Genomic DNA, 26914 nt, shown 5'->3' with positions numbered 1-26914 from the left:
GACCTGAGTCCTTGGATCTAAGAGCTCTGCTGGGTTTATATTCTCTGAACATATCACAGATGTATTTTGGGCCTAAACCGTTCTGGGATTTGTAAACCATCAGCAGGCTTTTAAAATCTATTCTGTGACTGACTGGAAGCCAGTGTAAAGATTTTAAAACTGGTGTGATGTGTTCAGATCTCTTAGTCCGGGTTTAAACTCTAGCAGCAGCGTTCTGGATGAGCTGCAGATGTTTAATGCTCTTTTTGGGAAGTCCAGTTAAAAGAGCGTTACAGTAATGGAGTCTACTGGAGATGAATGCATGGATGAGTTTCTCCTGGTCTTTTTGGGAGAGGAAACCTTTAATTCTGTTGATGTTTCTGAGATGGTAAAAAGCTGCCTTGGTGACAGCTTTGATGTGGCTGCTGAAAGTCAGATCTGAGTCTATCAACACTCCGAGGTTACCAACTTGGTCAGTGATTAGGCCTGAGTCTCAAGATATTTACCAACGCTGACCCTCTTCTCTTTGCTACCAAACAGAATGATCTCAGTTTTGTCTTTATTTAATTGTAGAAAATGAAAATGAAAAATAAAAAGTTTGTTGTAACATTTGTTGTCCTGTATACAGTGACAAACACCATGCGGCCAGATCTGCTACCTTAAAGAAGATGTTTGTTGACCGTTAAACAAAAGAAAAGGGCAGCCGTGGCTCAGTGGTTAGAGTCAGTCGTGCAATGACTGGAAGGTTGGCAGATCGATTCCCACTCTCACCACTCAAAAACATTGGTGGAACTGATAGCTGGAGGGGTGTCAGTTCCACCTCCTTGTCACAGCTGAGTTGCTCTTGAGCAAGGCACCGTACTCTCTATGAGTGCGTCCACAGGTGCCAATCTGGATGGGTTAAAAGCGGAGGACAACTTTTGTGTGTATGCATGACAATAAATCAAATCTTAAATATGTTCATTTACAGCTGTGCTCGGGCCATCTGAAGCCCACACTTTTCCATTAATCCATAAAAAGTGCCTCACTTTAACAGAGCAGTCACATTTTAAACCATCAGCTGTTTTAAACACCCACTTTGCTGAGCGTGCTGTGTATGAATGGTTGCACACAACAGAAAACATAATCTATGTCAGCAACGTATGATTGTGTGTGTTAAGACTTCTTACATCAACCTAACAATCATGAGCACTGTGAAAGAGGCCTCGCCTTGGAAAGATGATTTCCCACTCTGCAGTGCAGAGGTGTAAGAATGCTTCCAACTCCTGGGTCGTGTTTAGTCCAACACATGCTGAGCCGTGGTAGACCCTAAGCATCTAGGGTTAAAGAATGTGATGGACCTCTTCGCTCCTTCCCTCAGTTCTGGGTTGAAGATTCATCTGATAGGGTTTCGTTCATCACGGGATAATTTGTTAACCACGAGCCACTGTCACCCAATACAACAATAAACTGACTTTCTTTTATCAGGTAGCTAGTGTATACTAACTTAAATATGAATGAGGCCACAATCGAAATGGTTTGATTGGGGGCAGTCGGTGGCGTAGTGGGTTAAGCAGCCGCCCCATGTACAGAGGCTACAGTCCTCAATGCAGCGGGCCCCGGTTCGACTCCCGCACCAAGCGGCCCTTTGCTGCGTGTCTTCCCCATCTCTCTGCCCCCTGCTTCCTGTCTCTCTCACACTGTCCTATCATTAAAGGCATAAAAAGCCCCCAAATAATACTTAAAATAATCAATGCTGGAGACTGTGATGGGGAGGGGACACAACTGAAATGACGACAAGTGGTCCAGTTGGTGAGAGTCCAGTCTGAAGAAACATTCGTTTAACATCAGCATTTGTATGTAGAACTCTTGCTCCACTGTACAAGAGGCTATAGTCCTCGCTGCAGTTGGCCCCGGTTCGAGTCTTGCATCGGACAGCCCTGTGCTGCGTGTCGTTCCCCCTGTCTCTGCCCCCTGCTTCCTTTCTCTCTAAACTTTCCTATCCATTAAAAGGCACAAAAGCCCCAAAAAATTATATATTAAAAAAAAAAACGGAGTGTCTCTTTGCACCCCTGGTACAAATAGCCTTGGCCACACAGCTGAGCTATTCACACCCCCTGACGTAACACCAAAATAAAAGCTGCTGGCTTGCATAATCCGTTTTTTTCGTCATCAGAAAGTGAAGAATACTGCAAGGTTTCGGCACTAATATCTGTTCCAATTAAAAACTAGATGGAAACATTGTGTTTTATTTTAATAATCGATGTTCAGTGAACACATTAAAACCGTCAGTTTGTTAGTTTTTAGAAATTTCGCGATCATGACGTTCAGCTATATTAACTATAAAGTTACCTGCACACCACATATATGTTATAGGATCAACTAGCGTAGTGGTAAGCGATTCGGATAAAGGTGCAGGAGTCCCGGGTTCAATTCTAGCCCGATGCGTTTTGGAAGTGATAGTGCGCATACCAACGTCTCTGTAGAGAAGGCGCGCAATTTGAAAAACAATTCACTTCTCAAACGGACGTTTTGATTGCAACAATTAGCTAGTGCACCAGGGTGTAAATAGCACACTTTGCTATAAATAGCATACATTATTCTGAATGTCTATTAGCACCCCTGGTACAATAGCCTTACACTATTCACACCACTGATGTGCTCGTGAGCACAAAGGCCATTGCGCACATTCGTTTTTTCTTCATCAGAAAGCGAAGAATTCTGATGGCACTAATATCTTTTTAAATTGAAATATAGATGTCTTTCTTAACTCTTAGCTGAGGACATCTCTGGCCTAATGGATAGCAACGTAATCCTCCATTCGGGAGACAGTGGTTCAACTAGCTGTCATTTCATGCTAAATCACCTCTCCCATTTTTCGTTATGATTATTAGCTATATAACCAAATCAACCATGAAATAAAACTTTAGCTGCCATTTCAGTTTAGTTTTTCATAATCATCCTTGGGTTCAATTTGAATGCGAGTAGTAGATCGAAATATCTTATGCCCTGTTGCTTGAAGCATATACCTTTGGCCTCCGGCATTGGTATCCCTTTATTGATCACCTCACGTTTGGATAGAAAGTCCATGTTTTGAGAAATGTTTCCAATTTCGCGATCAAGAACAAATATGTGTAGAGGAAGAGAGGCATTTTTTTTAAATTTATGTGCACGAGTGCTCCTGGAAAAAAAAGTACCGGGGTACAAATAGCATACACTTCTAATTGCACCAGACGGGGTATCAATAGAACACATTGCTGAGTGCACCGGGGTACGAATAGCATTCACTTCTATTTGCACCAGGGTACAATCAGCATACAGTGCTGATTGTACCAGGGGTGCAAATAGCCTTACCCAAAAACAAAACTGCATTAATGCGCGATAAAATATTTATCGGCGTTAAATAACTAACAAGTTAAAGCGATAATAACGAGTTAACTCGCCCAGCCCTAATATATATATATATATATTAGTCCAACACAATATATATGTCATTAGCAGCTTCATGAAGAGAAGCCACCTTGGACAAACAAACCTATACAACAGATATGACAGATAAAGTCACACGCTATCAAACCTGTTTTACAACATAAATCCTGTGTAATCCTTGTTAGACCAGTCGAGGAGTAAATGCAAGTGAACTTTATTAGTGTTGCAGAATGAAATCAAAGAGGTACAGTTGAATTTAACTAAATTAAACATGCAAAATAATTAAAGAAATGAAATTGCAGTCAATAAAAACAGGAAATCAAAGAGTCATTAAATCACTGAGGGCACTAAACAGATTATTAAAACTGCAGGACCTTACTCTTCATTATGTGGACATGTCTGTCGACACGAGAGATAGGTCAACAGATGAGATAGTCAACACTCAAATAGATAGATACATTTTCCACATATTATCGGACACATTGTGCATGTAGAATTGCCCTTGGTTTGTCGATTACTGATTAAAATGTATTTCATCCACCACGTCTTTTGATATTGTCAGTGATTTTAACCAGTCACAAGACCTGCAAAAAAAAAAAAAACACAAGTATTAGACAATAGAATTAAAGTTTCATTATGTACGACTTTGTGACATATTGGAGTATAAATTTTTGATTGTAACCAACTGAATATGTCCAACCTAACCCTCCTCTTCTAATAATCTAGGAATTATGCAAAAGCTATAAAACATGTGAGTGGTCCAAAGTAAAGCCAGTGTTTAGTTTGTCCATCTGGGTGACTTCAAGAAGATGGTGGTGCAACATGGTTAAGAGGTGGATAAAGAGATTTTTTGTTCCTTTGGCAATACAATGCTTATTTTCAGGTAATGAAAATGGAACATTCCCTAATTTAACCAGTTCTATATCATATTATACATATATATTTCTACCAATGGATCATCTTAAGGAGATAATGGCACTTAATGTTATGGCCCTGCAAAAAAGGTTTTTACTTTCTTAAGATTTTAAAACATCCAAACTCTGGGTCCACTCTTAAGCTTTTCTATGTGTGGTGGATGCTCTTACCACCACCACATCGTGTTAGTATTTATTTATTCTATATTTGCATTTTAGATCATTTTTTGAGTGATTTACTTGCACTTATTCTTCTGCTTTGAGGTGCTGCAAATTCAGATCAGCTGGAGGAGGAAGCCTGGAACATACCACTCTTTCTAAAAGACTGAGGGGGGGGGCTTTATTTGTTAAATTTGGCCTTAGTTCCTTAATTTTGTCCCTTTAACATTCACTTATTATTTGTGCTAAGTTAAAGTTAGTTTTGCTTTATTTGTTTTATATCTTGCTGTAGCTAATCTTTTATTCTCTTTTATTATGCTCCCTCATGTGGCAGATTTAGGTTACTCCGTCCCTATTTAAGCAGCCTTTGGTTCTTTGTTTGGAGGTCAGTTTTTGGTTGTGTTGTTAGTGTTCAATTAGTTGTCCTCATTTTAGTTGGGCCCAAATTTGTTTTTTGTATGATTAAATTGTCATTCATATTTGATTTTTTTGGATTTATTCTATTTTGAACTATTAAATTGAAATTGTTCCTCATTTTTTGAATACCTTTGTCCTTACTTAAGCTTGGTCCCTCACACTATGGAAGCCTCTTTTCAATTCAGCACTCATGACTTTACACTTGTTCTTATGATTTAACCAAGAGTGAAACAGCCCAAGAGGGCAGTTGAGCAACCACTCGCAGGTACTTATAGGTACCGACACAGGGGTCTCCGAACACTGAGTTTCTTGCTCTGATATTACAAAACTTTCTTCCATTACATCTGTGGATACAGGTCAGTGTGAGTGAATAAAGGCTTTGGTGTAAATAGTAAAATGGTCCACACTTTTTATACATTTTTTTTTTACAATGCCTAGATTCCACCATTTTTTGTCTGCAAAGCATTTTTAACACAAAGGCATTTTGCACTTGCTTATAAACACACACAAGGCACATTTTATGCATTTTATGAATTAACTTGAACTGAGTTGAACTGAGTTGAACTGGACTGGAATTGGATAATGGCTGTTAGTTTTGTTAAGTTTTAAGTTCCTGTTTAGTTTTTAGTTTTGCCATGTTTCCCATAGGATTTGTTCGAAACCGCATACTTCTCCTACTACTCCCACTACTCATACTAACTTTTTGAGTTAGTAGGCGAATTTGAGTTGGCGAGAAGTTCCCGGATGCATATTAGATTCGCCGAAATGTTGGGTAAGCATCATGAGGTTACTACCACAGCCATTATAACGAACAGCCTTGCCACTCTCTATTAAGCCCCATTGTACCGGCTTTTTGGCTGCAGTTCCACCAGAATTCCACTGGGGGCGTCGGTGGAGACCAGAATGAATGGGGCCCTATGGAGCTAGATGCTACAAATGGTCAGTTTCACCTAAGTCTCCTGAAGAGCGCTCAGATTTGAATGTAGTTTCTGAGAGCTCAACATGGGTTTCAAGTCAAAAATCTACTGAACGAGTACATATATCCCTTTGATTTCTAACAGGTTGGCTTCTTGTTGTCCACCACGCGCTAGCATTGTGCTAATGACAGCGCTCGACCAGAATTACGACCAGAGGCACCGCTTGACGGCTGGCTCCATACCAAGCGACAACAGAATTAAGATGGACTTTTTCCGCTTATGTTACCACAGCCTAAGAATCTGTGATGTTACCACACATTCTCTCTTACTACAGCTCTTCCTTGAAAACCCTGCTGCCTTTGAGACCAACAACAAGCAGGATTGTTGCCGTAAAGCGGCATCTCCGGTCGTAAGCTATGTATGACGCCATATACACTTCAAATCCTTTTTTTAAGCTAATGAGTGGCTCTAAAAATCTAAAACTCAGCCATGGGTATTTTCTAAACATCCTCTTTCGAAAACAACATTCGAATTACTAGAGAAAAAATTATATCTTAAGATAAGGGCACGAAAGGGCGTATAGCTCCATAGGACTCAATTCATTCTGGTCTCCAAAATTGAGCGCCCCACGTGGAAAAAGGGTGGAACTGCAACCAAAATCGCCTCGTTGGAAACCGGAAATGCACCGTGAGTGGCGTATCTGTACTATTATAGAATCTGTGTTACTACTCATACTCAAACTACCCAAAATGCAACGTAACGTGACGTCACAGATCGTCATTTCCTGTCAAAACGGCAGTTTCAAGCTAGCTACAACGAGGGTAGGTTCACTTCCTTTTTTCAAAACAAAAGCACCAATTGTATCATAATGGCTTTCCCTATGATAAAAGGCCACAGGTATATTGTTTTGTGAAAATAATTGGAAGTGCGTTGCTCACTGCGGCTAGCTTTAGTAGCGCCGAATTCGTGGGAACAAAATTGTAAATAGCCGGTATTTTGTCAGATTTTCAACACGTTGGGGATCTAAACGATTACTTTCTCGCCTGAAAATGTTTCAAATGTTGCTCTGTACCTCTATACTTTCATATTGTGTGAAAGTACAGAGGTGGAACGAGGGGTCGAGGTCAATACACTGCTGTTACGCATCTGTGGGAGGTAGTAACAGAGGTAAAACAATCCTGCCTTATGTGGGTTTAAGCCAGCTTTCAGATGTTCAGTCTCTCTTTGCCATGTGTGAATTACAGCGAAGCAGCGGCAGGTTAAAGAAGACGCATGCATGTGTGAAAGAAGCTAGAGGCTCTAACTGTTAGCTTTGTGCATTCCATATTGTATACTTTGTAATATAGTCAGAAGTAATACAGCTCCAAATGGTCTTTGAGCCACTTACATTGACATGTGTAAGCCAGCTCCAGGTACTTGTAAGTGCCAGGACAGGGGTCTCCAAACACAGAGTTTGACACATTGATGGAACAGCTGCTTTTCCCATCACAGCTGTGGATGGAAATATAGGCTTGAATGTGAACTGAAGAATGAAAAGTCTCAAATGACAAAAAGTTACCATCAAAGAAAAGAAAGGTATCTATACCTTTCAGCGACTTTTGTTGATTGGCTTGAGCAGTGCACATTTTGGATCTGGGAGGCAGGTCGCCCAGTGGCACATGTGGTCTTATCACGACGTCCATATAGAGCACTTTGGACAGATATAACCCGTCCTTGGGCTGACAAAGTGGACGAGTTGGAGAGGGGAAAAAAAACAAAGCAACATCTCAGATATTACAGGTAATGTATTGTCTTGTTAATCGTGCTTACTATCAGTTAAAGCACTTTACACACAATAACAAAGACTCTTACCACACTTCAGTTGTGCCACAGATCCCTCACATGCCACAGTGTGGACTTTTCCAGACCGGCTCTCAGGTACTATTGTATGAGAGATGAAGCTAATGTTAGTAACTCTGTTATGATCCAGGAAGTTCATACACCAGCAGCCTCAGCCCAGTTATCACCTGACCCAAGGTTGGATATGGCATTTCTCATGTGATACTAGGTGAATGTGCATGTTTTTCAAAATGTGATTTACTCTTAATATGTAATTAATGTAAATGACATAGAATATCATGCAATGTAATTTGTAATAATGTGTAAATAAGTGAAAATTTCAGTTCAAGATAAAAGTATGGTCTTAACACAAAGTGTAGACTTTAAATAAACCTATTAGTGACAACCTCGGGAAACTGGGTGGAGAATGAAGAGGTGAAAAAGCTGCTATCAAAATAAACAATCACCATTAGGAAGAATCTAAAGTATGGAAGTTTAGCTTTGTTTAAACTTTTGTTGTTCACTTTATATGATATGGAAGTATGAGCAAGTACCACAAGGCATCACAAAGCTATGTGGGCGTAGTGCTATATGCCCACGTGGCTTTTTCTATTCCATATTGTATACTTTGTAATATAGTCAGAAGTAATACAGCTCCAAATGGTCTTTGAGCCACTTACATTGACATGTGTAAGCCAGCTCCAGGTACTTGTAAGTGCCAGGACAGGGGTCTCCAAACACGGAGTTTCTCACATTGATGGAACAGCTGCTTTTCCCATTACAGCTATGGATGGAAATATAGGCTTGAATGTGAACTGAAGAATTAAAAGTATGAGTCTCAAATGACAAAAAGTTACCATCAAAGGAAAAAAAGGTATCTATACCTTTCAGCGACTCTTTTTGATTGGCTTGAGCAGCGCACATTTTGGATCTGGGAGGCAGGTCGCCCAGTGGCACATGTGGTCTTATCACGACGCCCATATACAGCACTTTGGACAGATATAACCCGTCCTTGGACTGACAAAGTGGACGAGTTGGAGAGGGGAAAAAAACAAAGCAACATCTCAGATATTACAGGTAATGGATTGTCTTGTTAATCGTGCTAACTATCAGTTAAAGCACTTTACACACAATAACAAAGACTCTTACCACACTTCAGTTGTGCCACAGATCCCTCACATGCCACAGTGTGGCCTTTTCCAGACCGGCTCTCAGGTACTATTGTATCAGAGATGAAGCTAATGTTAGTAACTCTGTTATGATCCAGGAAGTTCATACACCAGCAGCCTCAGCCCAGTTATCACCTGACCCAAGGTTGGATATGGCATTTCTCATGTGATATTAGGTGAATGTGCATGTTTTTCAAAATGTGATTCACTCTTAATATGTAATTAATGTAAATGACATAGAATATCATGCAATGTAATTTGTAATAATGTGTAAATAAGTGAAAATTTTAGTTCAAGATAAAAGTATGGTCTTAATACAAAGTGTAGACTTTAAATGAACCTATTAGTGACAACCTCGGGAAACTGGGTGGAGAATGAAGAGGTGAAAAAGCTGCTATCAAAACAAACAAACACCATTAGGAAGAATCTAAAGTATGGAAGTTTAGCTTTGTTTAAACTTTTGTTGTTCACTTTCTATGATATGGAAGTATGAGCAAGTACCACAAGGCATCACAAAGCTATGTGGGCGTAGTGCTATATGCCCACGTGGCTTTTTCTATTCCATATTGTATACTTTGTAATATAGTCAGAAGTAATACAGCTCCAAATGGTCTTTGAGCCACTTACATTGACATGTGTAAGCCAGCTCCAGGTACTTGTAAGTGCCACGACAGGGGTCTCCAAACACGGAGTTTCTCACATTGATGGAACAGCTGCTTTTCCCATTACAGCTATGGATGGAAATATAGGCTTGAATGTGAACTGAAGAATGAAAAGTATGAGTCTCAAATGACAAAAAGTTACTATCAAAGAAAAAAAAAGGTATCTATACCTTTCAGCGACTCTTTTTGATTGGCTTGAGCAGCGCACATTTTGGATCTGGGAGGCAGGTCGCCCAGTGGCACATGTGGTCTTATCACGACGCCCATATACAGCACTTTGGACAGATATAACCCGTCCTTGGACTGACAAAATTGGAGAGGGGAAAAAAAAACAAAGCAACATCTCAGATATTACAGGTAATGTATTGTCTTGTTAATCGTGCTTACTATCAGTTAAAGCACTTTACACACAATAACAAAGACTCTTACCACACTTCAGTTGTGCCACAGATCCCTCACATGCCACAGTGTGGACTTTTCCAGACCGGCTCTCAGGTACTATTGTATCAGAGATGAAGCTAATGTTAGTAACTCTGTTATGATCCAGGAAGTTCATACACCAGCAGCCTCAGCCCAGTTATCACCTGACCCAAGGTTGGATATGGCATTTCTCATGTGATACTATGTGAATTTGCATGTTTTTCAAAATGTGATTTACTCTTAATATGTAATTAATGTAAATGACATAGAATATCATGCAATGTAATTTGTAATAATGTGTAAATAAGTAAAAATTTCAGATCAAGATAAAAGTCTGGTCTTAATACAAATTGTAGACTTTAAATGAACCCATTAGTGACAACCTCGGGAAACTGGGTGGAGAATGAAGAGGTGAAAAAGCTGCTATCAAAATAAGCAATCACCATTTGAAATAATCTAAAGTATGGAAGTTTAGCTTTGTTTAAACTTTTGTTGTTCACTTTATATAATATGGAAGTATGAGCAAGTACCACAAGGCATCACAAAGCTATGTGGGCGTTGTGCTATATGCCCACGTGGCTTTGTGCATTCCATATTGTATACTTTGTAATATAGTCAGAAGTAATACAGCTCCAAATGGTCTTTGAGCCACTTACATTGACATGTGTAAGCCAGCTCCAGGTACTTGTAAGTGCCAGGACAGGGGTCTCCAAACACGGAGTTTCTCACATTGATGGAACAGCTGCTTTTCCCATTACAGCTATGGATGGAAATATAGGCTTGAATGTGAACTGAAGAATGAAAAGTATGAGTCTCAAATGACAAAAAGTTACCATCAAAGGAAAAAAAGGTATCTATACCTTTCAGCGACTCTTTTTGATTGGCTTGAGCAGCGCACATTTTGGATCTTGGAGGCAGGTCGCCCAGTGGCACATGTGGTCTTATCACGACGCCCATATACAGCACTTTGGACAGATATAACCCTTCCTTGGACTGACAAAGTGGACGAGTTGGAGAGGGGAAAAAAACAAAGCAACATCTCAGATATTACAGGTAATGGATTGTCTTGTTAATCGTGCTAACTATCAGTTAAAGCACTTTACACACAATAACAAAGACTCTTACCACACTTTAGTTGTGCCACAGATCCCTCACATGCCACAGTGTGGCCTTTTCCAGACCGGCTCTCAGGTACTATTGTATCAGAGATGAAGCTAATGTTAGTAACTCTGTTATGATCCAGGAAGTTCATACACCAGCAGCCTCAGCCCAGTTATCACCTGACCCAAGGTTGGATATGGCATTTCTCATGTGATACTAGGTGAATGTGCATGTTTTTCAAAATGTGATTCACTCTTAATATGTAATTAATGTAAATGACATAGAATATCATGCAATGTAATTTGTAATAATGTGTAAATAAGTGAAAATTTTAGTTCAAGATAAAAGTATGGTCTTAATACAAAGTGTAGACTTTAAATGAACCTATTAGTGACAACCTCGGGAAACTGGGTGGAGAATGAAGAGGTGAAAAAGCTGCTATCAAAACAAACAAACACCATTAGGAAGAATCTAAAGTATTGAAGTTTAGCTTTGTTTAAACTTTTGTTGTTCACTTTCTATGATATGGAAGTATGAGCAAGTACCACAAGGCATCACAAAGCTATGTGGGCGTAGTGCTATATGCCCACGTGGCTTTTTCTATTCCATATTGTATACTTTGTAATATAGTCAGAAGTAATACAGCTCCAAATGGTCTTTGAGCCACTTACATTGACATGTGTAAGCCAGCTCCAGGTACTTGTAAGTGCCAGGACAGGGGTCTCCAAACACGGAGTTTCTCACATTGATGGAACAGCTGCTTTTCCCATTACAGCTATGGATGAAAATATAGGCTTGAATGTGAACTGAAGAATTAAAAGTATGAGTCTCAAATGACAAAAAGTTACCATCAAAGGAAAAAAAGGTATCTATACCTTTCAGCGACTCTTTTTGATTGGCTTGAGCAGCGCACATTTTGGATCTGGGAGGCAGGTCGCCCAGTGGCACATGTGGTCTTATCACGACGCCCATATACAGCACTTTGGACAGATATAACCCGTCCTTGGACTGACAAAATTGGAGAGGGAAAAAAAAAACAAAGCAACATCTCAGATATTACAGGTAATGGATTGTCTTGTTAATCGTGCTAACTATCAGTTAAAGCACTTTACACACAATAACAAAGACTCTTACCACACTTCAGTTGTGCCACAGATCCCTCACATGCCACAGTGTGGACTTTTCCAGACCGGCTCTCAGGTACTATTGTATCAGAGATGAAGCTAATGTTAGTAACTCTGTTATGATCCAGGAAGTTCATACACCAGCAGCCTCAGCCCAGTTATCACCTGACCCAAGGTTGGATATGGCATTTCTCATGTGATACTAGGTGAATGTGCATGTTTTTCAAAATGTGATTCACTCTTAATATGTAATTAATGTAAATGACATAGAATATCATGCAATGTAATTTGTAATAATGTGTAAATAAGTGAAAATTTTAGTTCAAGATAAAAGTATGGTCTTAATACAAAGTGTAGACTTTAAATGAACCTATTAGTGACAACCTCGGGAAACTGGGTGGAGAATGAAGAGGTGAAAAAGCTGCTATCAAAACAAACAAACACCATTAGGAAGAATCTAAAGTATTGAAGTTTAGCTTTGTTTAAACTTTTGTTGTTCACTTTCTATGATATGGAAGTATGAGCAAGTACCACAAGGCATCACAAAGCTATGTGGGCGTAGTGCTATATGCCCACGTGGCTTTTTCTATTCCATATTGTATACTTTGTAATATAGTCAGAAGTAATACAGCTCCAAATGGTCTTTGAGCCACTTACATTGACATGTGTAAGCCAGCTCCAGGTACTTGTAAGTGCCAGGACAGGGGTCTCCAAACACGGAGTTTCTCACATTGATGGAACAGCTGCTTTTCCCATTACAGCTATGGATGGAAATATAGGCTTGAATGTGAACTGAAGAATTAAAAGTATGAGTCTCAAATGACAAAAAGTTACCATCAAAGGAAAAAAAGGTATCTATACCTTTCAGCGACTCTTTTTGATTGGCTTGAGCAGCGCACATTTTGGATCTGGGAGGCAGGTCGCCCAGTGGCACATGTGGTCTTATCACGACGCCCATATACAGCACTTTGGACAGATATAACCCGTCCTTGGACTGACAAAGTGGACGAGTTGGAGAGGGGAAAAAAACAAAGCAACATCTCAGATATTACAGGTAATGGATTGTCTTGTTAATCGTGCTAACTATCAGTTAAAGCACTTTACACACAATAACAAAGACTCTTACCACACTTCAGTTGTGCCACAGATCCCTCACATGCCACAGTGTGGACTTTTCCAGACCGGCTCTCAGGTACTATTGTATCAGAGATGAAGCTAATGTTAGTAACTCTGTTATGATCCAGGAAGTTCATACACCAGCAGCCTCAGCCCAGTTATCACCTGACCCAAGGTTGGATATGGCATTTCTCATGTGATACTATGTGAATTTGCATGTTTTTCAAAATGTGATTTACTCTTAATATGTAATTAATGTAAATGACATAGAATATCATGCAATGTAATTTGTAATAATGTGTAAATAAGTAAAAATTTCAGACCAAGATAAAAGTCTGGTCTTAATACAAATTGTAGACTTTAAATGAACCCATTAGTGACAACCTCGGGAAACTGGGTGGAGAATGAAGAGGTGAAAAAGCTGCTATCAAAATAAGCAATCACCATTTGAAATAATCTAAAGTATGGAAGTTTAGCTTTGTTTAAACTTTTGTTGTTCACTTTATATAATATGGAAGTATGAGCAAGTACCACAAGGCATCACAAAGCTATGTGGGCGTTGTGCTATATGCCCACGTGGCTTTGTGCATTCCATATTGTATACTTTGTAATATAGTCAGAAGTAATACAGCTCCAAATGGTCTTTGAGCCACTTACATTGACATGTGTAAGCCAGCTCCAGGTACTTGTAAGTGCCAGGACAGGGGTCTCCAAACACGGAGTTTCTCACATTGATGGAACAGCTGCTTTTCCCATTACAGCTATGGATGGAAATATAGGCTTGAATGTGAACTGAAGAATGAAAAGTATGAGTCTCAAATGACAAAAAGTTACCATCAAAGGAAAAAAAGGTATCTATACCTTTCAGCGACTCTTGTTGATTGGCTTGAGCAGCGCACATTTTGGATCTGGGAGGCAGGTCGCCCAGTGGCACATGTGGTCTTATCACGACGCCCATATACAGCACTTTGGACAGATATAACCCTTCCTTGGACTGACAAAGTGGACGAGTTGGAGAGGGGAAAAAAACAAAGCAACATCTCAGATATTACAGGTAATGGATTGTCTTGTTAATCGTGCTAACTATCAGTTAAAGCACTTTACACACAATAACAAAGACTCTTACCACACTTTAGTTGTGCCACAGATCCCTCACATGCCACAGTGTGGCCTTTTCCAGACCGGCTCTCAGGTACTATTGTATCAGAGATGAAGCTAATGTTAGTAACTCTGTCATGATCCAGGAAGTTCATACACCAGCAGCCTCAGCCCAGTTATCACCTGACCCAAGGTTGGATATGGCATTTCTCATGTGATACTAGGTGAATGTGCATGTTTTTCAAAATGTGATTCACTCTTAATATGTAATTAATGTAAATGACATAGAATATCATGCAATGTAATTTGTAATAATGTGTAAATAAGTGAAAATTTTAGTTCAAGATAAAAGTATGGTCTTAATACAAAGTGTAGACTTTAAATGAACCTATTAGTGACAACCTCGGGAAACTGGGTGGAGAATGAAGAGGTGAAAAAGCTGCTATCAAAACAAACAAACACCATTAGGAAGAATCTAAAGTATTGAAGTTTAGCTTTGTTTAAACTTTTGTTGTTCACTTTCTATGATATGGAAGTATGAGCAAGTACCACAAGGCATCACAAAGCTATGTGGGCGTAGTGCTATATGCCCACGTGGCTTTTTCTATTCCATATTGTATACTTTGTAATATAGTCAGAAGTAATACAGCTCCAAATGGTCTTTGAGCCACTTACATTGACATGTGTAAGCCAGCTCCAGGTACTTGTAAGTGCCAGGACAGGGGTCTCCAAACACGGAGTTTCTCACATTGATGGAACAGCTGCTTTTCCCATTACAGCTATGGATGGAAATATAGGCTTGAATGTGAACTGAAGAATTAAAAGTATGAGTCTCAAATGACAAAAAGTTACCATCAAAGGAAAAAAAGGTATCTATACCTTTCAGCGACTCTTTTTGATTGGCTTGAGCAGCGCACATTTTGGATCTTGGAGGCAGGTCGCCCAGTGGCACATGTGGTCTTATCACGACGCCCATATACAGCACTTTGGACAGATATAACCCGTCCTTGGACTGACAAAGTGGACGAGTTGGAGAGGGGAAAAAAACAAAGCAACATCTCAGATATTACAGGTAATGGATTGTCTTGTTAATCGTGCTAACTATCAGTTAAAGCACTTTACACACAATAACAAAGACTCTTACCACACTTCAGTTGTGCCACAGATCCCTCACATGCCACAGTGTGGCCTTTTCCAGACCGGCTCTCAGGTACTATTGTATCAGAGATGAAGCTAATGTTAGTAACTCTGTTATGATCCAGGAAGTTCATACACCAGCAGCCTCAGCCCAGTTATCACCTGACCCAAGGTTGGATATGGCATTTCTCATGTGATATTAGGTGAATGTGCATGTTTTTCAAAATGTGATTCACTCTTAATATGTAATTAATGTAAATGACATAGAATATCATGCAATGTAATTTGTAATAATGTGTAAATAAGTGAAAATTTTAGTCCAAGATAAAAGTATGGTCTTAATACAAAGTGTAGACTTTAAATGAACCTATTAGTGACAACCTCGGGAAACTGGGTGGAGAATGAAGAGGTGAAAAAGCTGCTATCAAAACAAACAAACACCATTAGGAAGAATCTAAAGTATGGAAGTTTAGCTTTGTTTAAACTTTTGTTGTTCACTTTCTATGATATGGAAGTATGAGCAAGTACCACAAGGCATCACAAAGCTATGTGGGCGTAGTGCTATATGCCCACGTGGCTTTTTCTATTCCATATTGTATACTTTGTAATATAGTCAGAAGTAATACAGCTCCAAATGGTCTTTGAGCCACTTACATTGACATGTGTAAGCCAGCTCCAGGTACTTGTAAGTGCCACGACAGGGGTCTCCAAACACGGAGTTTCTCACATTGATGGAACAGCTGCTTTTCCCATTACAGCTATGGATGGAAATATAGGCTTGAATGTGAACTGAAGAATGAAAAGTATGAGTCTCAAATGACAAAAAGTTACTATCAAAGAAAAAAAAAGGTATCTATACCTTTCAGCGACTCTTTTTGATTGGCTTGAGCAGCGCACATTTTGGATCTGGGAGGCAGGTCGCCCAGTGGCACATGTGGTCTTATCACGACGCCCATATACAGCACTTTGGACAGATATAACCCGTCCTTGGACTGACAAAATTGGAGAGGGAAAAAAAAAACAAAGCAACATCTCAGATATTACAGGTAATGGATTGTCTTGTTAATCGTGCTAACTATCAGTTAAAGCACTTTACACACAATAACAAAGACTCTTACCACACTTCAGTTGTGCCACAGATCCCTCACATGCCACAGTGTGGACTTTTCCAGACCGGCTCTCAGGTACTATTGTATCAGAGATGAAGCTAATGTTAGTAACTCTGTTATGATCCAGGAAGTTCATACACCAGCAGCCTCAGCCCAGTTATCACCTGACCCAAGGTTGGATATCGCATTTCTCATGTGATACTATGTGAATTTGCATGTTTTTCAAAATGTGATTTACTCTTAATATGTAATTAATGTAAATGACATAGAATATCATGCAATGTAATTTGTAATAATGTGTAAATAAGTAAAAATTTCAGACCAAGATAAAAGTCTGGTCTTAATACAAAGTGTAGACTTTAAATGAACCCATTAGTGACAACCTCGGGAAACTGGGTGGAGAATGAAGAGGTGAAAAAGCTGCTATCAAAATAAGCAATCACCATTTGAAATAATCTAAAGTATGGAAGTTTAGCTTTGTTTAAACTTTTGTTGTTCACTTTATATAATATGGAAGTATGAGCAAGTACCACAAGGCATCACAAAGCTATGTGGGCGTAGCGCTATATGCCCACGTGGCTTTGTGCATTCCATATTGTATACTTTGTAATATAGTCAGAAGTAATACAGCTCCAAATGGTCTTTGAGCCACTTACATTGACATGTGTAAGCCAGCTCCAGGTACTTGTAAGTGCCAGGACAGGGGTCTCCAAACACGGAGTTTCTCACATTGATGGAACAGCTGCTTTTCCCATTACAGCTATGGATGGAAATATAGGCTTGAATGTGAACTGAAGAATGAAAAGTATGAGTCTCAAATGACAAAAAGTTACCATCAAAGAAAAAAAAGGTATCTATACCTTTCAGCGACTCTTTTTGATTGGCTTGAGCAGCGCACATTTTGGATCTTGGAGGCAGGTCGCCCAGTGGCACATGTGGTCTTATCACGACGCCCATATACAGCACTTTGGACAGATATAACCCGTCCTTGGACTGACAAAGTGGACGAGTTGGAGAGGGGAAAAAAACAAAGCAACATCTCAGATATTACAGGTAATGGATTGTCTTGTTAATCGTGCTAACTATCAGTTAAAGCACTTTACACACAATAACAAAGACTCTTACCACACTTCAGTTGTGCCACAGATCCCTCACATGCCACAGTGTGGCCTTTTCCAGACCGGCTCTCAGGTACTATTGTATCAGAGATGAAGCTAATGTTAGTAACTCTGTTATGATCCAGGAAGTTCATACACCAGCAGCCTCAGCCCAGTTATCACCTGACCCAAGGTTGGATATGGCATTTCTCATGTGATATTAGGTGAATGTGCATGTTTTTCAAAATGTGATTCACTCTTAATATGTAATTAATGTAAATGACATAGAATATCATGCAATGTAATTTGTAATAATGTGTAAATAAGTGAAAATTTTAGTTCAAGATAAAAGTATGGTCTTAATACAAAGTGTAGACTTTAAATGAACCTATTAGTGACAACCTCGGGAAACTGGGTGGAGAATGAAGAGGTGAAAAAGCTGCTATCAAAACAAACAAACACCATTAGGAAGAATCTAAAGTATTGAAGTTTAGCTTTGTTTAAACTTTTGTTGTTCACTTTCTATAATATGGAAGTATGAGCAAGTACCACAAGGCATCACAAAGCTATGTGGGCGTAGTGCTATATGCCCACGTGGCTTTGTGCATTCCATATTGTATACTTTGTAATATAGTCAGAAGTAATACAGCTCCAAATGGTCTTTGAGCCACTTACATTGACATGTGTAAGCCAGCTCCAGGTACTTGTAAGTGCCACGACAGGGGTCTCCAAACACGGAGTTTATAGCATTGATGGAACAGCTGCTTTTCCCATTACAGCTATGGATGGAAATATAGGCTTGAATGTGAACTGAAGAATGAAAAGTATGAGTCTCAAATGACAAAAAGTTACCATCAAAGAAAAAAAAGGTATCTATACCTTTCAGCGACTCTTTTTGATTGGCTTGAGCAGTGCACATTTTGGATCTGGGAGGCAGGTCGCCCAGTGGCACATGTGGTCTTATCACGACGCCCATATACAGCACTTTGGACAGATATAACCCGTCCTTGGACTGACAAAATTGGAGAGGGAAAAAAAAAACAAAGCAACATCTCAGATATTACAGGTAATGTATTGTCTTGTTAATCGTGCTTACTATCAGTTAAAGCACTTTACACACAATAACAAAGACTCTTACCACACTTCAGTTGTGCCACAGATCCCTCACATGCCACAGTGTGGACTTTTCCAGACCGGCTCTCAGGTACTATTGTATCAGAGATGAAGCTAATGTTAGTAACTCTGTTGTGATCCAGGAAGTTCATACACCAGCAGCCTCAGCCCAGTTATCACCTGACCCAAGGTTGGATATGGCATTTCTCATGTGATATTAGGTGAATGAGCATGTTTTTCAAAATGTGATTTACTCTTAATATGTAATTAATGTAAATGACATAGAATATCATGCAATGTAATTTGTAATAATGTGTAAATAAGTGAAAATTTCAGACCAAGATTAAAGTCTGGTCTTAACACAAAGTGTAGACTTTAAATGAACCTATTAGTGACAACCTTGGGAAACTGGGTGGAGAATGAAGAGGTGAAAAAGCTGCTATCAAAATACACAATCACCATTTGAAATAATCTAAAGTATGGAAGTTTAGCTTTGTTTAAACTTTTGTTGTTCACTTTATATAATATGGAAGTATGAGCAAGTACCACAAGGCATCACAAAGCTATGTGGGCGTAGTGCTATATGCCCACGTGGCTTTGTGCATTCCATATTGTATACTTTGTAATATAGTCAGAAGTAATACAGCTCCAAATGGTCTTTGAGCCACTTACATTGACATGTGTAAGCCAGCTCCAGGTACTTGTAAGTGCCAGGACAGGGGTCTCCAAACACAGAGTTTCTCACATTGATGGAACAGCTGCTTTTCCCATTACAGCTATGGATGGAAATATAGGCTTGAATGTGAACTGAAGAATGAAAAGTATGAATCTCAAATGACAAAAAGTTACCATCAAATAAAAAAAAAAGGTATCTATACCCTGCAGCGACTCTTTTTGATTGGCTTGAGCAGCAAACATTTTGGATCTGGGAGGCAGGTCGCCCAGTGGCACATGTGGTCTTATCACGACGCCCATATACAGCACTTTGGACAGATATAACCCGTCCTTGGGCTGACAAAGTGGACGAGTTGGAGAGGGGAAAAAAACAAAGCAACATCTCAGATATTACAGGTAATGGATTGTCTTGTTAATCGTGCTTACTATCAGTTAAAGCACTTTACACACAATAACAAAGACTCTTACCACACTTCAGTTGTGCCACAGATCCCTCACATGCCACAGTGTGGACTTTTCCAGACTGGCTCTCAGGTACTATTGGATCAGAGATGAAGCTAATGTTAGTAACTCTGTTATGATCCAGCAAGTTCATACACCAGCAGCCTCAGCCCAGTTATCACCTGACCCAAGGTTGGATATGGCATTTCTCATGTGATACTAGGTGAATGTGCATGTTTTTCAAAATGTGATTTACTCTTAATATGTAATTAATGTAAATGACATAGAATATCATGCAATGTAATTTGTAATAATGTGTAAATAAGTGAAAATTTCAGACCAAGATAAAAGTATGGTCTTAACACAAAGTGTAGACTTTAAATGAACCTATTAGTGACAACCTCGGGAAACTGGGTGGAGAATGAAGAGGTGAAAAAGCTGCTATCAAAATAAGCAATCACCATTTGGAAGAATATAAAGAATGGAAGTTTAGCTTTGTTTAAACTTTTGTTGTTCACTTTATATAATATGGAAGTATGAGCAAGTACCACAAGGCATCACAGAGCTATGTGGGCGTAGTGCTATATGCCCACGTGGCTTTGTCTATTCCATATTGTATACTTTGTAATATAGTCAGAAGTAATACAGCTCCAAATGGTCTTTGAGCCACTTACATTGACATGTGTAAGCCAGCTCCAGGTACTTGTAAGTGCCACGACAGGGGTCTCCAAACACGGAGTTTCTCACATTGATGGAACAGCTGCTTTTCCCATTACAGCTATGGATGGAAATATAGGCTTGAATATGAACTGAAGAATGAAAAGTATGAGTCTCAAATGACAAAAAGTTACCATCAAAGAAAAAAAAGGTATCTATACCCTGCAGCGACTCTTTTTGATTGGCTTGAGCAGCACACATTTTGGATCTGGGAGGCAGGTCGCCCAGTGGCACATGTGGTCTTATCACGACGCCCATATACAGCACTTTGGACAGATATAACCCGTCCTTGGACTGACAAAGTGGACGAGTTGGAGAGGGGAAAAAAAACAAAGCAACATCTCAGATATTACAGGTAATGTATAGTCTTGTTAATCGTGCTAACTATCAGTTAAAGCACTTTACACACAATAACAAAGACTCTTACCACACTTCAGTTGTGCCACAGATCCCTCACATGCCACAGTGTGGACATTTCGAGACTGGCTCTCAGGTACTATTGTATCAGAGATGAAGCTAATGTTAGTAACTCTGTTATGATCCAGGAAGTTCATACACCAGCAGCCTCAGCCCAGTTATCATCTGACCCAAGGTTAGATATGGCATTTCTTATGTGATAATAAATGTGAAATCTAAATGAGCATATTTTTCAAAATGTGATTTACGCTTAATTAAAGTAAAAGACATAGAATATCATTCACTGTTATTGTTTAATAATGTGTACGTAAAAGAAAATTTCACCATCAACGTACCTGCATTTATTATCAAAATTGTTGTTGCAAGCACTGAAATAGAAAAAAAAAAGTTATTTTATTCTATTTGTAACCTTTTCATCATTAAATCTATTTTTTTATGACCAACTACAAAAGCCGCAGCCTTTAGAATGTATTACTTTCAAACTTTTAAAATAATATCTCTTCTCACTATATGATTACCCTATGTGTTGAATTTCCCCAACTGAGGGATGAATAAAGTATTTTTCTATTCTATTCTATAATGTTCAGACTACAGGAACTTTGTACAAAGGAAAGAGGATTATTTTAAGCATAGCAAAAATTATTAATAAATGATTCACAAATGCTGTGCATATACATGTGTAGGCTTACATTTGTGCCAGAAAATGTTACTATTGACAAATTCACTTATTATTATAATTCACTCATATGCTGTGTACACTATTGAGCGTCGACTCAATAACCAACTTGCTATTGACTCTCTACAAAAGAGTTATTAATCGCACGTTTTTGACAAACAGATAAAACAGGCTATGTTTTTGTTTATAACTTTTTAATAGAGCATTATAAGATCATCCATTATCATCCATAAAACTTAAACTTAACTTAAACAACAAACCATTTCATTTTGCTTCTGAAATCACAGAAACGTATTGTAGTCACTTAAAGTATAGGCATAAAAACTTTATGAACAGACGACATAAACATAAAAACAGAGAAAATGAATTTTTTTTTTTGACCAATTCGATTCAATTCAGTTTATTTATATTGCACCAAATTATAACAAATGTCATCTCAAGGCACTTAAATAATATAATCCAATTCAAGCCAAAGCAAAGGCAAAATAATGTGAGATTTATCTCTTTTTTTTTTAACAATTATCTCATACAGTGCACTCATAAAGGTTGTCTTTCAATAGCTGCAACTAGATATAGAAAGTGATTTTTTTTTTTTTCATCAATGGAGAAGTTTTTGTTATGTACTCACACAGAGTGGATCCAAGTCTGGAGCAGAGCATGTTTAAGAGCTGAAGTGGCTGTAGATGAAAGTAACAGATACCTTTATTCAGAGTTTTTATAGGTTCTGTTTGCCCATATTCACAACCAGTGACCAATAGAACAACTTACAGAGATGAAGGATGGAGTTTGACTTGTAATCATCTGTTCTCAGGCACTTTGTGTGTTCTCAGGTACTCTGCCAAATCCTATTTTCTTAGTATATTTGATGCATCACTGAATCTGTGTTTAACTTGTCATTATATAAATTATCTTTGTCAACAATGTGGTCATTTCTTCATGCTCACATCCCAGCTTTCATCACTAGTAACGCTTAAGGTAAATAAAAGGTGAGACTTAAAGTGACTACAGCGCTGCTAGTCACTCTGTATGGCAAAATGACTGTGACAATGCTTATTTATTTATTTATTTATTCTTGGTGCATTTGTAGTTTTGCATGCTTACATTTGTTAACGTGTACTTGACTTGATGATGGGGACCAGAAAAGAAAAAATGAGGACCTGTCAGGGTTGGGGTGGGAAGGTAGGACACGGATGCGGACTTTTCACAAAGCAAAACAGGGTTTTATTGACAAAAACAAAGTTCAAACAAAAAGAGCGGCTCAGCCGGATTCAAAAACTAAACTGTGAAAAAACAAACAAATTACTTGGCATGGCATGGAATAAATACTTAGCTTGATATACGTGGCATGGCATGAGGGGATGGAAAATCAGGAGCAAGGTACGAAGGTAAGGTAGGTATTGAAAAGATCCGACAAGGAAACAGGGGAGCCTGGAAACTAAATAGGGACTGAGTGATTAGTGACTGAGTGCAGCTGGTGGGGAATGAACAGGTGACATGAGTGAAGGTAATGAACTGAACATGGAAGTGAGGGGAAAACAATGGCAAAACTAAAAACTCAAAACCAAGACCTGAAAACATGATGAAATAAAACTAAAAACATGGCAGAGTCCCGTGGGCGTGACAGAGCCCCCCCCCCCCCCCCCCCCCTCAAGGAGTGGATCCCAGACGACCCAAAACGTGGGTGGGAGGGAGGGGCTCGGAGCCGGAGGCGGTCCAGTGGGCAGCCAGACCCCCGGCGACGGGGCCGCAGGAGCCGATCAGGCATGTGGCCAGAGCTCCGGCCTCGAGCGGCAGGAAGCGGCAGGAAGCGGCAGTCTGGCAGGCGGCCAGACCTCCTGCGACGTGGTGGCAGGAGGCGGTCTGGCGGGCGGCCAGACTTCCGACGGCGTGGCGGCAGGAGGCGGTCTTGTGGGCGGCCAGACTTCCGACGGCGTGGCGGCAGGAGGCGGTTTGGCAGGCGGCCAGACTTCCTGCGACGTGGCGGCAGGAGGCGGTCTGGCGGGCCGCCAGACTTCCATCGACGAGGCAGGAGGAGGAGCCGGAGACCGTCCGGCGGGTGGCCGGACATCCGACGACGTGGCAGGAGGAGGAGCCGGAGACCGTCCGGCTGGCGGCCAGACATCCGGCGAGGGGGGAGCCCCCCCTTTAAGGGATGGATCCCAGACATCCCAAAAGTCGGAGAACTGTGAGTCCATGGGCCAGAGCCCCATGGGCTCTGAGGCTAAGTCAGCCTCTGTGGCCTCTGTGGCATAGTCAGGCGCTACGGCGGCTGGGGCCAGCTCTATGGGCTCTGTGGCTGGGGCCAGCTCTACGGGCTCTGTGGGTGCTGGGGCCAGCTCTATGGGCTCTATGGGCTCTGTGGCTGTGACTGGGTTTCTGGACTCTGAATCTGAGGAGGAGGAGCGGTACAGCGCGATTATTTTTTCTGGCTCAATGCCGAAAAGGTCCAGCAACGCAACGCGCTGCACACTCCTGACCTCCACCCAGATGGATGACACACCCGATATGTGCTGGAGGACCTGCTTCTGCAAAAAGAAGTCTGCCAAATCATTAGCCACATCAAGCTTTTGCCAGGAGGTGCTGTCCTGTGCCAAGCAGCACAACAGAAATGACAGCAATTTGCGAGACAGAGTTTGTGATAAATAAATGAACAGCGGTATAAAACGGTATGCAACCGGCATTCCGACATCCCGTCACTCAGACATGACGCCACTGCGACATCCCGCCATTCCGACACTTTGATACCACCATTCCGACACTTTGATACCACCATTCTGACACTTTTTTGATACCACCATTCCGACACTTGTTGGGAGCTGTCAGGGTTGGACTGGGAAAAAAAATTGGCCCTGGCAATTTTCCCCGGGACCAGCCCCCCCCCCCCCCCTCAGTATTAATTAGTATCTCCAATCTAATTAAATAAAAATAAAAAACGAGAACAGACCGCTCAGTCAAAGGCATGTACCCATAAAAAAAATACACACACGTCACACAACCTGACTATCGGCTAACAACCATGATCAGTAACCTACACAAACCCAGACACATAATGGCTCGGCGGCCAGCAATTGGATAAACCAATGAAGTGAATCAATCCTGTGAAAGAATGAAAACACGTGAATGAAACCTGCACTCACCCATTATGAAGTTAACTCTGCCAGCCCCTCCATAACCTGCTCAGCCAACTCCTTGACGTCGGGTATGGTTGGTAACGTTACGGCGGCTAGCATTAGCAACGAGGCTGCTAGGCTTGCTAAATCGGTAAGCATTAGGCTACTGAAGAAAGCTAGTCTTTTTAGCTACGTTATATTATCATCTTTCTTCTCGGCTATAACCTTTGTTTACGGCCACTGGCCCTAACCTGACGCCCTAGCTGTCAAATCACCGGAAGTTTTCACCGGAAGTACTCGCGCACACACAAAAGCTCTCTCCAGACATATCTTTCTTTCATTCCGCCCAGATGAAATTTAATGCCACTCTTCGAAAATCGGCGAAATTTAAGACATTTTATCTGCCGGTGAACCCAAGTGTCCATTGTCCTGATAAAGATCTAGCCTACCAGCTGTTGTGAGGCTTCACTTTGACAGCATTCTCAGTGGTTTAAGGTCAAATAAATTGAGGCAATTGTCACAAAAACAAATAGCATCCGTTTTACGCTGCCAAATGAAATTTTGGCTACACAACGAGCCCCTCGTCAGCCCTCATCATCAGTAAATTTCTGAGTGGGTGCGATCAGTCTTGCTTGACTTGCGTGTTGGAATGTCTCTCTCTCGGGCATTTGTAGCTGGTGCAGCCCTATTATTGCATGGCGAGCTGTCCACGCGTGTGGTGCTGAAATCGCGCGTCGGAATGGTGGTATGTTGAAAAGAAAAAATCATACCGCCATTCCGACAAAAGAAAAAATTAAATTCGGAATGACGGGACGTTTCATTTCTTAAAAAAATGTCACCAGTCCGACAATTGAACGTCAATGTCGGAATGTCGGTATGTCGGAATGGCAGCATGTAACCGTATAAAACAGCCCATTCTGTCATGTTGGCTGGTTAAAGCAAGGAGGGAAAAGGATCCAATTGGCAGGCAGCAGAAACTGTCTTTATTGATATAATGAACTAAAGATGATACCAAGGCTGGAAAAGCAAGGAACCAAATCGGATTAATAAGAAAACAAAACTCCAATACAAAAACACAGACTGACAGAAGCAAACAGTGATGAAAAAATAATTACATGGATCACAAGGAATTTTCATAGTGAGAAAGCAAACAACTAACAAAAGGTGGGTCACCACCTGTTTGGCTAAATAAATTTAGGTGTAACACAAGAGCAGGATGTAAGCTTAACAGAAAACACAAGGGGTCAGGATCTACAAAATGAACCAAGAAACTGGATGGACTACAACTGTTAACTAGATTCCTGTTCCTCCCTTGCTACTCTCGCTGGCAGGCGCATCTGGGTTCCCGGGGAAACTTTAACTTGGATGCCAGAGCAGGTTCTGGCTCGCTTGGGGTGGCTGTCTGGGGTGGTCCTCTAAGGGTGGCGGGGAGCTCTGCCGGGCGTAGGTGTGGTCCTCTGGCACGTGGGTCTCTTGGTCCCGCACTCAGGTCACATCAGGCACCATCCGCCCAGCAGGGCCCTGCCCTTTCGGTTCTGGTTCCCTGGCTCCTTCGCTCAATGACGTGGCTTTCCCGTGGTGGGCTGCCGTGGTTCTCTCTTCCTTGCCTCCTCGGGGTTGCTCGTTTCCCTGGTCCGGATCTATCTTTAAAAGCTGACTGTGTATACATATGTATATACACTGCCTGGCCATAAAAAAAGTCGCTACCTACAAAAAAAAAAGGTCACACACTGTGTCATATTTCGTTGAACCGCCTTTATTTTTGATTACGGCACTCATTCAGTTTGGCATTGCTACGATAAGCTTCTGCAATGTCACAAGATTTATTTCCGTCCAGTGTTGCATTCATTTTTCACCAAGATCTTGTATTAATGATGGGAAAGTCGGACCAGTGTGCAATGCCTTCTCCAGCGCATCCCAAAGATTCTCAATGGGGTCAAGATCTGTGGGGGTCAACCCATGTGTGAAAATGATGTCTCATGCTCCCTGAACCACTCTTTCACAATTTGAGCCTGATGAATCCTGGCATTGTTATCTTGGAATATGCCCGTGCCATGGGAAGGAAAAATTTATGGAATAATCTGGTCATTCGGTATGTTCAGGTTGTGAGCTGACCACAT

At 40.6% G+C, this 26914-nt stretch overlaps 1 protein-coding gene and 1 long non-coding RNA gene across 2 annotated transcripts; both read right to left on the bottom strand.

The window, feature by feature from the left end:
• Positions 1-4308: 4308 nt before the first annotated feature.
• On the bottom strand, positions 4309-9999 carry LOC142385941 (L-rhamnose-binding lectin CSL3-like). The gene is made up of 6 exons (XM_075472616.1): positions 9873-9999; positions 9675-9746; positions 8497-8617; positions 8293-8396; positions 7182-7285; positions 4309-5463 (listed from the first exon to the last, which is right to left on the bottom strand). Exons 1-6 carry the CDS (start codon positions 9997-9999, stop codon positions 5086-5088), a joined length of 906 nt encoding a protein of 301 aa, XP_075328731.1. The 3' UTR covers positions 4309-5085.
• An 11019-nt stretch (positions 10000-21018) lies between these two features.
• LOC142385450 (uncharacterized) lies at positions 21019-22370 on the bottom strand. The gene is made up of 3 exons (XR_012770183.1): positions 22313-22370; positions 21344-21376; positions 21019-21087 (listed from the first exon to the last, which is right to left on the bottom strand). It is a non-coding gene; the product is annotated as an uncharacterized LOC142385450 (long non-coding RNA).
• Between the last annotated feature and the right edge of the window lie 4544 nt (positions 22371-26914).

Source organism: Odontesthes bonariensis, chromosome 8, assembly GCF_027942865.1.
Source record: "Odontesthes bonariensis isolate fOdoBon6 chromosome 8, fOdoBon6.hap1, whole genome shotgun sequence".
Taxonomy (NCBI): domain Eukaryota; kingdom Metazoa; phylum Chordata; class Actinopteri; order Atheriniformes; family Atherinopsidae; genus Odontesthes; species Odontesthes bonariensis.
Note: the sequence above shows the minus strand (reverse complement) of the source record. Positions and strands in the feature narration are given on the sequence as shown.

Coding starts and splice junctions, on each gene's coding strand:
- LOC142385941 (XM_075472616.1), bottom strand. CDS start 9,999: ATGAACTTCCTGGATCATAACAGAGTTACTAACATTAGCTTCATCTCT. Junction 8,618..9,674: donor GACCACATGTGCCACTGGGC/GACCTGCCTCCC, acceptor TCCAAGGACGGG/TTATATCTGTCCAAAGTGCT. Junction 5,464..7,181: donor GCTGGCTTACACATGTCAAT/GTAAGTGGCTCA, acceptor CAAAACTAACAG/CCATTATCCAATTCCAGTCC.